The 14,279-nt window shown below is 38.8% G+C and overlaps 1 protein-coding gene across 1 annotated transcript in view; it reads left to right on the top strand.

Moving 5' to 3' along the window:
* The window catches only part of CPS1 (carbamoyl-phosphate synthase 1), a gene marked incomplete at both ends in the record, with an annotated part of 133,910 nt that overhangs the window by 92,966 nt on the left and 26,665 nt on the right, over positions 1–14,279 (top strand). Inside the window, 5 exons of the mRNA XM_079710487.1 lie at positions 1,201–1,395; positions 1,808–1,875; positions 3,545–3,620; positions 9,253–9,330; positions 11,730–11,837. Of these exons, the coding sequence (XP_079566613.1) occupies positions 1,201–1,395; positions 1,808–1,875; positions 3,545–3,620; positions 9,253–9,330; positions 11,730–11,837 (525 nt within the window). The remainder of the gene's footprint in view (positions 1–1,200; positions 1,396–1,807; positions 1,876–3,544; positions 3,621–9,252; positions 9,331–11,729; positions 11,838–14,279) is intronic.

Raw genomic sequence — 14,279 nt, 5'->3', positions numbered from 1 at the left:
TAATGTCTTATTTATAACTTATAGTAACACCTTTAATGTTTATTATCTTATTTGATCTACATACATAGGAACCTTATGAAGTAGGCAGGTATTATCCTAATTTTACAGACAAGAAGATTGAACCTCAGGGAGAGTTTCACAGAGGGAACCAAGAAGAGGAGGGACTTAAGTCCAAACCCAATTCCCCACCATCCCTCTTTGGCTCACCCTCACCTCTATACCACTAGTCTCAAGAAAATTTGAGATTTGGTGGGCTTTTAAGAAAAAAATCTTGGAGTTTTCACTGCTCATAGGAGATTAAGTTTAACGATTCAGGGACTGCTTATAAGGCAAATAGTAAGGAAATAGGAATTAAAATGAGTTCTGGGTACTGTAGACAGGTACCAAACAGCAATAAAGGAGACAGGATGTCACAATGAGAGGTAGGATTTAGACTGGACTTTAGGGATGGTTAGAAAATTGATAGGGGAAAGGAGAAGGGAGAAAGGAAACAGGCAGGGAAAGATTACGTGGAGGTGAGAAAGCTTGCTGGTGGGAATGCACGAAGGTGGGGACAGTGAGTAGGTAGTTTTCCTGGGGCTGACAGGAGTGATCATAGATAAGATTGGAAAGTCTTGATGGCCCCAGTGGTAATGAGTTGACACTATATCCTTTAGGCAAAGGAAACCTTTGGAGAACTCCGAGTATAGGAGTAACTTGGTGAAGCAGTCTTTTGAATGATTGATCTGAATGTGAAGTGCTGGGGTGGAGAGGAACAGCAGAGGGGAATGTTAAAAGGAGAGATCTGTATCCATTTAAGAAATTACAACAGTAGTTCAAGAATTAGTTGATTATAATGTAAAATACAGGATGGAAATGTTCATTGACTTGATTTTCTTTTAATTGCCACACATGCAAATGTCACATGTTTACATGCAGTTGTATGGAAGTCGTGCACAGTAATCGCGTGTAGTTTTATGGGAGTCTTACATGGTTATCATGTGTAGTTGTATGGGAGTCTTACAAAGATTTTAGCAGGTAAGTGCCTGGAAAGTCAGGACTAAATCCGTTTACCTCTTTGTGGCATAACAATATATCCATTGATGGGAATAATGAAAATATCACAGTCATGTTCATTCAGCATTCTCAGGAAGGAAACAGAGGCAGTATTAGCACAGTTGTTCATTATCCAGTGGCTGATATCGAGGACATATTTTTCAGGCATGTGGTGGCTGTATCATATCAGTCGGGGGCCAGATTCCAAACAACCTGGCAGTCCCCCTGTACAAGAACGGTGTCAAGATCATGGGCACGAGCCCTCTGCAGATCGACAGGGCTGAGGATCGCTCCATCTTCTCAGCTGTCTTGGATGAGCTGAAGGTGTCTCAAGCACCATGGAAAGCTGTTAACACTTTGGTAAGGAGAGAAACACGAGTCTGTTTTTAATGTTCCATTTTGAAGAGTCATAACCTGAATGTTAACTACTGCAGATGCTAACTGCAGGGCAGAGAGGATGCACTATGCTTAGTGAATGTACTTTAAAGTTGCTGAATTTCCATGATTGCAGTTATATGCTGGTTATAAATTGATAGGAGTATTCTCACTGATTCCAACAATGAAAAGAAGTTCAAACTATTTTTGAACTAGACTTGATATTTAGAATTAGAAACTAGAAATTTTATGTATTTTGGTGTCCAGTTTACATTTTAGTGGTGTCTTTTGAGAGAAAGGAGTTGGGTTACCACTTGTTCTAATGATACTATTCTGCATTTTTATTGAATATTTTAAACTATTCATGCATTTTGTTGTTGTTGTTTCTATTAATTAGAATGAGGCATTGGAATTTGCGAAGTCAGTGGGCTACCCCTGCTTGTTGAGACCTTCCTATGTTTTGAGGTAATATATTGTTTTCTAAAACTATTATTTAAAAGTCAGGAGATACAGAACTGCATTCTGTATGCTAACAGCACTAGGATTTGATGCGTAGTAATTTGTAAATCCATCGACAATCCCCATACCAACACAGCCAGAGTGAAGACCTGTGCACAGTTCTTCAGCCTAATGCTTTTCCTTCAGGGAGTGACAACACAGTGTCTCCAATCCTACATCTTAGAAGCATGGCTTAGGGCATCTCCTTGCCAAATGGAGGAGGATAGCTTTACATTAGAGAAGAGGACAATTTAAAAAACCAAAGAGCACAAATAAAACAAAACAAGCTTGGGCTATCTCTCACCAGCACCTGTTCTCTGATACCCAGAAACGATAGCTTATCTTTGACTGTTGTCAGCACCTTCTGATGGTGCCTATGGTTTGAATTTTTTTTTTTTTGAGATCAGATTTTTTAAATGAATGAATTACAATGTTGGAGTACATGGACAGTGTCTTTTATAATAAACTTTGAAACTAAGTTCTGTCATCAAAGGAGAAGTCGTCAACTGTCAATCTCTTCAGATGTTACCACATGTAAAGAGCTGCTTCACTGAACGGGGGATAATAAGAGAAACGTAATTTGTTGTGCACAATTTGAACGAGTAAATGGAATGTGAGATGGGATCCTTTAAAATAATGAAAAATTTCAAGTGACGTGGGAAACTTTCCTTTTTATTTAAGTGGCATTTTGTGTAAACCACAGTCCAATACTACTGCTTCTCTGAGGTATTAATGTAAGTTAATTTAAACAACACAGGCATTTAAGGGGGAATCTCTCTGACTACTGTGCTCCCTCACATCATTGCAATCCATATCTTTCTTTTAGTTCCCTATACTGTGAATTATCAGCATCATTAGGACCTTAGCCTTCATATCTTAAATAGGTGAAGAAATTGAAAGCTCTTCAAGCATAAAATTTGCAATATAGTAGAAAAGGTAAAGAAAAGTTACTTTTAAAAGGAAGTGGAAAGTGATATTTTTCTTCCTTATTTCTTCCCTTCTGCTTAGTCTTCCTTCTTTCCTCCCCCCCATCCCACTCTGAAAATGCCAAAATTCAGAGTAAATTGATTTCAGATAGTATTCTTTCTCAAGAATTTGAAAAGACACAGCTGAATACATTTCAGTCAGATACCGTACATTATATTTGCAAATGTTACTAAAAAATTGATTCTTTAGTAACCCAGCTGAGATAGTAGAATGACTTGCTTTGACAGTATACTTGTGGGTTAAGATCAGCTATGGGTAATGAACTCTGAAGACACAAGTTTAGAAAGCTAGATCCTGGGGTGAATCCTGTTACAGTATAAGTGTTACCTGGAACCAGAAGAGAGTTAAAACAATAAATCAGAAAGGCTGAACCTTGGGGATGTGCCATTGCTAAGAGCTACCATGGTTCCCTTTGGGCATTATCACATGTCTCACCCCCCCCCGTCCCCAACTTTGGGGACGTTTTACTTTGGTTGATTGTCCTGTTGATTACATAAAGTCTCAATGTAGAAAGAGACACCTTCTTACTTAGCCTAGTCTGGAACTAGAGACTGCCTGGAACTGTTCTGAGAAGCAATCAATTCTAGCATGCTTTACTTCTGAAGTGGTAAAAGAAACTGACCTCTTTTTTTTCCCCCTCCTTACCCAGTGGGTCTGCCATGAATGTGGTATTCTCCGAGGATGAGATGAAAAAATTCCTAGAGGAGGCCACTAGAGTCTCTCAGGTAGTGTCCTATTTCCTTCTGGTGACTTTCACCTTTTCTGTTAATTGCTACCTTGTTTTTATGTTGTTTTCCTTTGCACAGGATGTTATGATGTTTTTCCTTTTTTCTTCTACCCATTATAGTCCTAAATATAGAAATGAGAAAACACATATGCATTTAATTATACTTGGATCCTTAGGGTTAGTAGAAGAAGAGGAAGACCAGTGAATATTTGATCAGGACAGAGATTTATACGATTTTAGTCTCCAAGAGCAAGGCTGCATAAGCACAAACTTGTCTGTTAATGAGTTAGATGCTGGTCAAGTTATCCATGGGATTCCCAGCCTCAAGGGCAGCCCAACCATTGTCATCAAGAACAAGTGAAGGCTTCCCTGATTTTTAATTCTCACACCTGGAGAGACTTTCTTTGCCTTAGTCAATCCTGCAACTTCAATAGTAAATCCCCTCACTCACCTATTGATTTTTTTCATTTTGGTACATTCCATTTGTAAGTTAATAAAAATGTTTATAATTCTGTGTTCACTCAACCAGCTTTCTCCACTGCCCCAGCTTTTACTTTCTCCTTCGGCGTTACCTCAGTGTAATCCATTTAAGATTTACCCCATGGGGTTATTGATCTGCAGACCTTGTACTGTAGAGGATAAAAGTAATGCTTTCTTTTTAAAAGCTTTCAAAAGCTAGATAGGGCTAAAAGGAAAAAAAAAAAAAAGGAGAGAGAGAGAGAAAACACAACTCATAGAGAAGAGTTTGATGTTAGGCAAGTGGAGTTTGGAGGGAGCCAAAGAGTGAAATCAGAGGCCTTTGAAAGAGGAATAAAGAGCACAGATTCTTCCTGCGCACATGAAACTGGGCTTCGTTTCTGCGTGGCAGTTGCTCCCCAAGGAAACTTGGTCAGTGAAAAGAGTGCATAAGGATAAAGAGTGAGAAGAGACAGAGTATAAAGAAGAAACCAAGTGGATTTTGAATTCACTTTTGTGTAAAAGATAACTGAGGAGGGACTCTCTCCAAAGGGCCAGTTTTCATTAACATGCTCTGGAGTGAGATACTGTCCTCTTCTCTATCTCACTCCCTGCAAGGGGTCCTGCCACACTCATCTTTTGAGAAACCAGCAGCCTGACCCAGCTGGTCTCATGTGAGTGATGAGGCAGGTGTTCTCTGTCTGGAACAGTGGATCTTATAGGGCCTCTACTTGGTAGAATATTTTTAAAATATTTTTTTCTGCTAGCAGCTGGATAGAATCCTTACAGGGCCAAAGTTTTATAATAGAGATGTCTTAATGGAGTACTTCTGGTTCAAGTCTCGCCATCAAACTACAGCAGAATCTGGGATTCTCAATTCAGTGAATCTAGAGTAAAACTAGCCCCCATTAATCATTGATCTATTTATGTATCCATTCATATTTAGCACCTGCTATATAATGACATTGTTCTCAGTATCAGGGGTTACATTCATGAAAAGATAGTCTCACAGAAGACTCTCTTTACTAGGGATGTCAGACATCAAATAATTATAATTAAATATGATGAGCATTGCAATAGAGAAAATACATGATGTTAAAGGAGAGTGTAAAAGTATCGGGGTCCAGTCCCTGAAGAAGGGACTTTTAAATTGATTCCAAATGGTTGATTCAGAGTTAAAAGGTTTACATTGTGGGTGTGAGTAGGAAGAAAGAACAGCATATGTAAAGGCCTGAAGCTGAGAAAGAGCATGAAGTTTCTAGAAACTGATAAAGCATTCACTTATATGGCTAGGATGCCAAACCTCGTGGGTAGTGTTGATTATAACGATGGTAGAAAAGCAGAAAGACAAGGAGCAGATAAAGAGAACCTTGTCAGTTATATACTGAGGTGGATTTTAGTCATGTTTTCTGAATACTGAATCACTATGCTGTATACCTGAAACTAACACAATAGTGTAAATCAACTATACTTCAACTAAAACAAAAAGAGCAATAAAGTTAAAAAAAGATCACTCTTCTATAGTATACAGAGTAAAATCTGGGACAAGTCTGAATTCATGGAAGGAGGTTAGGGGGGTGTTGTGTAGCTCAGGGTAGAGATGACAGTGCCTTGGATCAGAGTAATGGTAGTAAAGATGGAGAGAAGTGCATGTGTTCTAGAAATATTGAGAATGTGTATTGAGGTTGTGAATGGATGGAGGTGGAGGGTGAGAGGATAAGAGATGATTCTTGATTTTCTGCCTTAGCTGGATGGACAGTGGTACCATTTATTGAAACAAGGAACACTTAAGGGAGAAATTTTAGAGGGGGAAATCATATATGTAATATTTGACCTTTTGAATGTGAGATGCCTGTGAGAAGTCCAAGTAGAGATGTTCTGAAAGCAGAGGGTTATATAGAATTGGAATTGAAGATCAAGATCATGGCTAAAGACAGAGATGTAGATATAGATTTGGAAGTCAATAGCATATCACTGTAATTGAAGTTTTGAGATTGGAAGCAATCACCTGGGATAGTATAGAGGAAAAAGAACAGTTAAGACAGAGATGAAAGGAATATTGGCATTTAATGGCTGAGCAGGGAAGAAAGAACCACAAAGGAGCCTGAGAAAGAAGTATGAAAAGGTGATCATGGACACCTAAGGAAAGAAGTGCTTTAAGAGGGCCAACAATGTATAATGTTGCTGAAAGACTGAAATTTATTAAGAAATTTTCTTCCTCAACATATTAAGGGCTATTTCATAAATGTGTTCAATTGGCCAGGATGGAGGATGCTGTTGTTGCCCACCTCAGATCCCTTTACCTGTGGGAGCACCCATCCCCCAACTGCTGTGGTAGCTGATGACACCTCCCAGCTATACTTCTCAGGATAACTATTCTCAGTCAAATGGGAGCCTCTGTCAACCAGTAGGCAAGATCCCTCACCTTACCACCCCACGCTCAAAATGCTGGACAGTGACTGCCCTTTGCCTCGAGATGGGACTTACTCTGTGCTGCAACTCAGAGCTCCCTCTGTGGTAAGGCCAAATCCAGTCCCCACTGAGACCACGAACTTCCTAGTTTTTTCCTGCTGCCCCATTCTGCTTTTCTCACTCCCTCAATAAATCACTTGAACAAGAACCCCTGTCTTAGGCTTGGCTAGAGAGACTAAGACAGCTGTTAAACTTTATCTTTGTTTGCAGTTATATTGTTATTATAATATACGGAAAAATTCCCACGTAAGTCTCAACACAGCTCTACCAGGCCTGCCAACAGTAAACATCCAATATTTTAAAAAAGAGGAAACAGAGATGAAAAAAATTTTCCATGTCCGATAGGCCTTGCAAGAAAAGGAAGTGGGGAAAGTTTCTTCATTTAATAATAAATTTAAGAAGAGAGAAGCTTATTTATGGCTTGAGACATTGTTATTTTGAATTTTTTTACAAAATTCACTTCTATTTAAAATGTTCTGTTAAAGGAGATAAGATATATTACATTTTTTTAACTTTTTATTTTATATTGGATATCGATTAACAATGTTGTGATAGTTTCAGGTGCACAGCAATGGGACCCAGCCATACATATGGATGTATCCATTCTCCCCCAAACTCCCCACCCATCCAGGCTGCCACATAACATTGAGCAGAGTTCCCTGTGCTATACAGTAGGTCCTTTTTGGTTATCCATTTTAAATACAGCAGTGTGTACATGTGGATCCCAAGCTCCCTGACTATCCCTTCCCCCAATCCTTCCCCCCTGGTAACCATAAGTTCGCTCTGTAAGTCTGTGAGTCTGTTTCTGTTTTGTAAAAAGGCTCATTTGTATCATTTCTTTTTAGATTCCACATGTAAGGGATATCATACAATATTCCTCTTTCTCTGTCTGACTTACTTCAGTCAGTATGACAGTCTCAAGGTCCATCCATGTTGCTGCAAATGGCATTATTCCATTCTTTTTAATGACTGAGTAATATTCCATTGTATAAACATACCACATCTCCTTTATCCATTCAGCTGTCAATAGACATTTAGGTTGCTTCCATGTCTTGGCTATTGTAAACAGTGCTGCAGTGAACACTGGGGTGCGTGTATCCTTTTGGGCCATATTTTTCTCCAGATATATGCCCAGGAGTGGGATTGCAGGGTCATATGGTAGCTCTATTTTTAGTTTTTTAAGGAACCTCCATACTGTTCTCCATAGTGGCTGTACAAATTTATATTCCCACCGACAGTGTAAGAAGGTTCCTTTCTCTCCACACCCTCTGCAGTATTTATTGTTTGTGGATTTTTTGATGATAGCCATTTTGACTGGTGTGAGGTGATATCTCATTGTAGTTTTGATTTGCATTTCTCTAATAATTAGCGATGTTGAACATCTTTCCAGGTGCCTCTTGGCCATCTGTATGTCTTCTTTGGAGAAGTGTCTATTTAGGTCTTCTGCCCATTTTTTGATTGGGATGCTTCTTTTGATGATATTGAGCCTCATGAGCAGTGTGTAAATTTTGGAGACTAATCCCTTGTCAGTCACATCATTTGCAAATATTTTCTCCCAATCTGTAGATTTTCTTTTCATTTTGTTTATGGTTTCCTTTGCTGTGCAAAAGCTTTTGAATTTAATTAGGTCCCATTTGTTTATTTTTGCTTGTATTTTAGATATATTATATTTAACACATATGCATAAGATGATAAACTCCAAGGTAGTGGCCAAAAAGAATTTGTGTTCAGAGCAAAAAGACATGTTCAGAGAAGCCTTCAGGGAGGAGGTAGCATTGAAGCTAGGCCTTGAAGGATGGGTTGAAATTTGAAAGATGAAGCTGAGGAGAGAAGGTGGAGTGCATTTGTGGAAGAGAGGCATGGAGACAGGTAAAGGCAGGGTCTGGTAAGAAAACAGCAAGTGGTGCCGGTTGCTGGTGCCTGGGGCAGGGGAGAAGAGATGCCTAAACCCTGGAGGCCTTCATTCAACCACTTCTTTTAGTCTGGAAAAGCACCTAGTGATCAAGTTGTGGAGGGCATTGCAGCACTGTCGTGAAGGAACTGAGTGTGGGAAGAACATCAAGAATAATAAAAGGTCTGAAACAGTTGAGAGAGGGAGAACATTTTAAGATTTATATAGAAAAATGTTTGATTTCGCAGTCACAAATGTCACACTTTAGAAGTGATTTAAAGCATGTCAATTCCATGTAAATAATTCCATCTTTGGCCTAATAAAACTGAAACAAAATGCTGCTCTCCTTCTAAGTTCATTCACAATTCGCATACAGAGAACTAACTGAGGACATTGTAGTGCTTAGAAAAGATAAGTGTATGAAGAGAGAAAAAACCTGAACCAATTCTGATTTATAATTATAAATAAAATAGAGAGATATTTATAACTCTGGAGACAGAAAAGGAACCTCATTCTGCCCTCTCCTTAGCCTCCTCTTTTCTCTAACTCACCTAGAAGTCGATGTTTGAAATTTCAAAACTCATGTTCAATTCACTGAGAACTGAAAATTGGAGAAAGAGTTCCTCTTCCTCACTCTTAGCAGAGAATGACTGTGTTCTTACCAAACAAACTGGCTAATGAGTTTGTGTTGTATGTTGAGCATTTTTTTTTCAAGTATTGCCATGGTACTGACTTAAGGTACACGATTTACTTGACCCCATACATGTAATTTCAGCTAAAGTTTCTGCCCTTCTGTTTTCCTCGGTGACAGGAACACCCAGTGGTGCTGACAAAATTTATTGAGGGGGCCCGGGAAGTGGAAATGGATGCTGTTGGCAGAGATGGAAGAGTAAGTGCTTTATGTCCCACCCCCCATTCCTGCCTTCCCATCAGAATTATTTTCTTGGCAATTTAGAAACGTAATTCAGATTAGAGTTCGTGATTTCTACACAACAGGTCTCTAAAAATAATGGACAAGCTGCTCAGTCAAAAAAATTGTTCCATTTCACTGACAATTCAGTTGATGTGTCATGGGTATCATATCTTCTGCTTTTCATACTGTTAGAATTCCTCTTTGATGATATTAAAAATTATCGTCCTGTACTCGTTCTTTTTGAATAGATTTTCTCTCTCATTTTCTTTTGTCTTTGTGTTTCCTTTTTTGTTTCAATGGATATTAGAAAAACATCCAATACTTTTCTTTCTGAAGTTCCTAATTGAATCCCTAGTTTTTTTTCTCTCTTGATTTTTCTATCCTTCTCCTTTTTATTGGGTTAGTAAAAGCAAAACTAAACAGAGTAGGGTGGGTAAAGATAATAACATAAAATTGGCTTACCGTATCACATCTTGTATCACTAATACAATGAATGCCTCCAACTTCAGGGAGAAATGAAAGTATAAGAATTCTTTCCTTTAGTTTTCAAGTTGTACTAATAAGGCATGTTAAAGCTTCTTTTGTTTCTTTGTTTTGGTCTTTTTTTTTTTTTTTTTTTTTGGTCTTCCAGATTAACAGTTCAAAGCAAGGTTGTTTCAAAAAAATACTATGTATATAGTAAGGATGACCTCTTGTCCTATAATCTAGAGTTTAGACACCCTTAGATATCATTTATTTCAACCCCTTACTCCCCAAGGATGAGAATTTTCTTCACAGCAACCCTGGAAAGTGGTCATTTGCTTTCTGTTTAACTCTTTTGGTTATACAGAGCATAAAAAGTTGTAAGATGACATATATATTTTTTTGTTTTTGCTTTTATTTCTTGGACATCTAATATATTCCTTCTCTTGAACTAAGATCTACTTCCCTAGAATTTTCATCCCTGACCTGCTGGTCTCCAGAGTTATAGAGCATATGTATTTGAGACTGAGGTATAAAATAAGAGGAATGTGATCATACCAATGTGGAAGTGGAGAATGTAAGACTGGCCTACAGACATTTATATTTTTTCAAATATTGTGCTGGTAAAGTAATGCTGGTCTGTTGGCCTGATTTGGTTCCATTTTGCTAGGACATGCTCTTGCCCTAAGATTCTCTTAGACCTTGACCATTGCTTATCATCCTGGACTCCTTCTTTTGGAAGTGTTCCAGGTTATTCACGTAACTTTTAAACAGTCACACTCAGAAATGGACCTAGTACTTCAGACATATAACTTTTTTTCAGAGTTCAGTGAGGTGTTGCCTCCCCATTTCTAGATAGTATAAAAAATTTGAGCGCTTACTCTGCACTAAATATCATGCCAGACACTGTTTATGTGTTCTCCTTTATCCTTACAAACATTCTGTGAGGCAGATACCATTGTTATTCCTATCTTATCAGAAACCAAGGCTAAGGAGATAAAGTATCTCACCCAGGTCACAGAACTCATAAGTGACAGCAGGAGTACTGGGACTCAAATATCACTCTACTTTAAATCATCTATAAATCTGATAAACAAATCTTCACTGTAACTTATTTAAGTCTTTTACAACCACCCAATTATTCTCCCCCACTCTCAGCTTTATCATTTTCCAAAGACACACATACTGTTAACATTCAGGTTATTGTGGTTGAGACCATAAACTTTGCAATCTGACAGATAAGTGTTCAGAATCCTGACTTGGTCACATAGCAGTCACATGTACTTGGGTTATTTATTCTTATATTGCCTTGGTTTTCTTACCTCTAAAAGAGGACAAGAATATTCTCCTCTTGCTTCCTTCCTGTCTCAAATTTCAGTTTAAAGATCTCTTGTAGGTGGCTGGTTAGCTCAGTTGGTTAGAGTGTGGTGCTGATAAAGGTCTCTTGATCTTTAGATCTTACATTTTCTTTCTGATCCACCTAAGTGATGACATTTACTTAAGCTAGATATTGACCTCTCCCATCTTTTCTTTTCCAGTGTTTAAAACTTAACCTGGAAGGAAAAGATAAAGCTATCTCCAGTGCCCCCCAAATGCTTTAGTTTCCTATCCATTTTTAAAAGTCATTATGAGTTGGCTTAGTTGCCTTCTTTTCCTGGTATTAATACCTATTCTAATCAATGGAAGAGGGAGGTAAGCTTTCACACACTCTCAGCTGCCCTCAGAGGTGATCTGTCACTGCACAGGGAGGCTTGGTGAGGCTACCTTTGCAGCTCTTTCTACTCCTCTCATCAGAGACTTAGCAAAGAAACTGTTCAATGCTGGAGGCATCTGTTAGAATTAGGGGGATGGGTCAGGCAGTAGCCTCATTGAAGAAGAGCTGACACTTCTTTTGCAAATCTTCTTTTGGCCAGGTCATCTCCCATGCCATCTCTGAACACGTGGAAGATGCAGGTGTCCACTCAGGAGATGCTACTCTGATGCTGCCCACACAAACCATCAGCCAAGGAGCCATTGAAAAGGTCATCATTTATAAATAAAACTGGAAGGGGGAAAACAATTAAAAACATTTTTTTTTTAATTGGGGCTGGATTGTGAAGGGTCTTTTTTTATTATGCATTTCCTTTTTTTGTTTATAAATTTATTTTATTTATTTATTATTTTTGGTTGTGTTGGGTCTTCATTGCTGTATGCAAGCTTTCTCTAGTTGCAGCAAGCAGGGGCTACTCTTTGTTTCAGTGCTCGGACTTCTCATTGTGGTGGCTTCTCTTGCTGCGGAGCACAGGCTCTAGGCGCGTGGGCTTCAGTAGTTGTGGCACATGGGCTCTAGAACGCAGGCTTTGTAGTTGTGCTGCACGGGCTTAGTTGCTCCGTGGCATGTGGGATCTTACTGGACCAGGGCTCAAACCCGTGTCCCCTGCAGGCGGATTCTTAACCACTGTGCCACCAGGGAAGCCCATTAAAAACATTTTTTTAACTAGGTAGCAGTAGGACATGCCCCAGGTAAAATTTAATTTTGAGGGGAACTGCCTCCTCTGAGTCTGCTAGGTATTTTAAAGATGACAATTTCCTTCACTGCCCTTCAGAGCCCATTTGGTTGTATGCTAGTGCAGTGGTTCTCTAACTGTATGCATCATAACCACCTGGGGGACTTGTTAAAATACAGGTTACAGGACTCCATCCCCAGTTTCTAAATCTGTAGTTCTGAGCAGGCCCCCAGAATTTGTATTTTTATCAAGTCCCCATGTGATGCTATTGCTGCTGGTCTGGGGGCCACATTTGGATAACTACTGCTGCAGACGAGTCTAATGTTTGGGCCACTTACAGGTGAGCAGCATCTAAAGCAATGTTTCTTCGTTAGAAGCAGGTATGCAGCAGTCACGTGAGAACTTTCTAGAACCTATGCTTTCACTGTCTGCCCTTACACTCACCTCAAACAGTACTTTATGATATGTCTCTTTCAAACCCTCTTTTGGAACCACTGCTTTAAAGACCTTTCCAGTAATGATGACTCTGCCTCAGTACTCAATATGCATGCTAGGTGTTGTCTTTGAGGCTGTCATCTTTTTCTTTTTTTTTTTAATCAGTCAACACATGTTTATTTGCATACATTTTTTTAACAACTTTATTGGAGTATAATTGCTTTACATTGTTGTGTTAGTCTCTGCTGTATAACAAAGTGAATCAGCTGTACGTATACATATATCACCATATCACCTCCCTCTGGCATCTCCCTCCCACCCTCCCTATCCCACCCCTCTAGATGGTCACAAAGCACCAAACTGATCTCCCTGTGCTATGCAGCTACTTCTCACTAGCTGTCTATTTTATATTTGGTAGTGTGTATCTCACTTCGTCTCAGCTTACCCTACTCCCTCCCCGTGTCCTCAAGTCCATTCTCTACATCTGCGTCTTTATTCCTGTCTGGCCCCTAGGTTCTTCAAGAACTTTTTTTTTTTTATATTCCATATATATGTGTTTGCATACGGTATTTGTTTTTCTCTTTCTGACTTACTTCACTCTGTATTAAAGACTGTAGGTACATCCACCTCACTACAAATAACTCAATTTCATTTCTTTTAATAGCTGAGTAATATTCCATTGTATATATGTGCCACATATTCCTTATACATTCATCTGTCGATGGACACTTAGGTTGCTTCCATGTCCTGGCTATTGTAAATAGAGCTTCAATGACCCTATTGTGGTACATGACCCTTTTTGAACTATGGTTTTCTCAGAGTATATGCCCAGTAGTGGGATTTCTGGGTCATATGGTAGTTCCATTTTTAGTTTTTTAAGGAACCTACATACTGTTCTCCATAGTGGCTGTGTCAATTTACATTCCCACCAACAGTGCAAGAGGGTTCCCTTTTCTCTACACCCTGTCGAGCATTTATTATTTGTAGATTTTTGATGATGGCCATTCTGACTGGTGTGAGGTGATACCTCATTGTAGTTTTGATTTGCATTTCTCTAATGATTAGTGATGTTGAGCATTCTTTCATGTGTTTGTTGGCCATCTGTATATCTTCTTTGGAGAAATGTCTATTTAGGTCTTCTGCCCATTCTTGGATTGGGTTGTTTGTTTTTTTAATATTGAGCTACATGAGCTGCTTGTATATTTTGGAGATTAATCCTTTGTCAGTTGCTTTGTTTGCAAATATTTTCTCCCATTCTGAGGGTTGTCTTTTTATCTTTTTTTATGGTTTCCTTGACTGTACAAGAGCTATTAAGTTTCATTAGGTCCCACTTGTTTATTTTTTTTTTATTTCCATTTCTCTAGATGGTGGGTCAAAAAGGATCTTGCTGTGGTTTATGTCATAGAGTGTTCTGACTATGTTTTCCTCTAAGAGTGTATAGTGTCTGTCCTTACATTTAGGTCTTTAATCCATTTTGAGCTTATTTTTGTGTATGGTGTTAGGGAGTGTTCTAATTTCATTCTTTTACATGTAGCTGTCCAG

This window comes from Hyperoodon ampullatus, assembly GCF_949752795.1.
Source record: "Hyperoodon ampullatus genome assembly, chromosome: 8".
NCBI lineage: Eukaryota > Metazoa > Chordata > Mammalia > Artiodactyla > Ziphiidae > Hyperoodon > Hyperoodon ampullatus.
The sequence above is the reverse complement of the archived record's forward strand: the minus strand, read 5'-3'. Positions and strand labels throughout refer to the sequence as shown.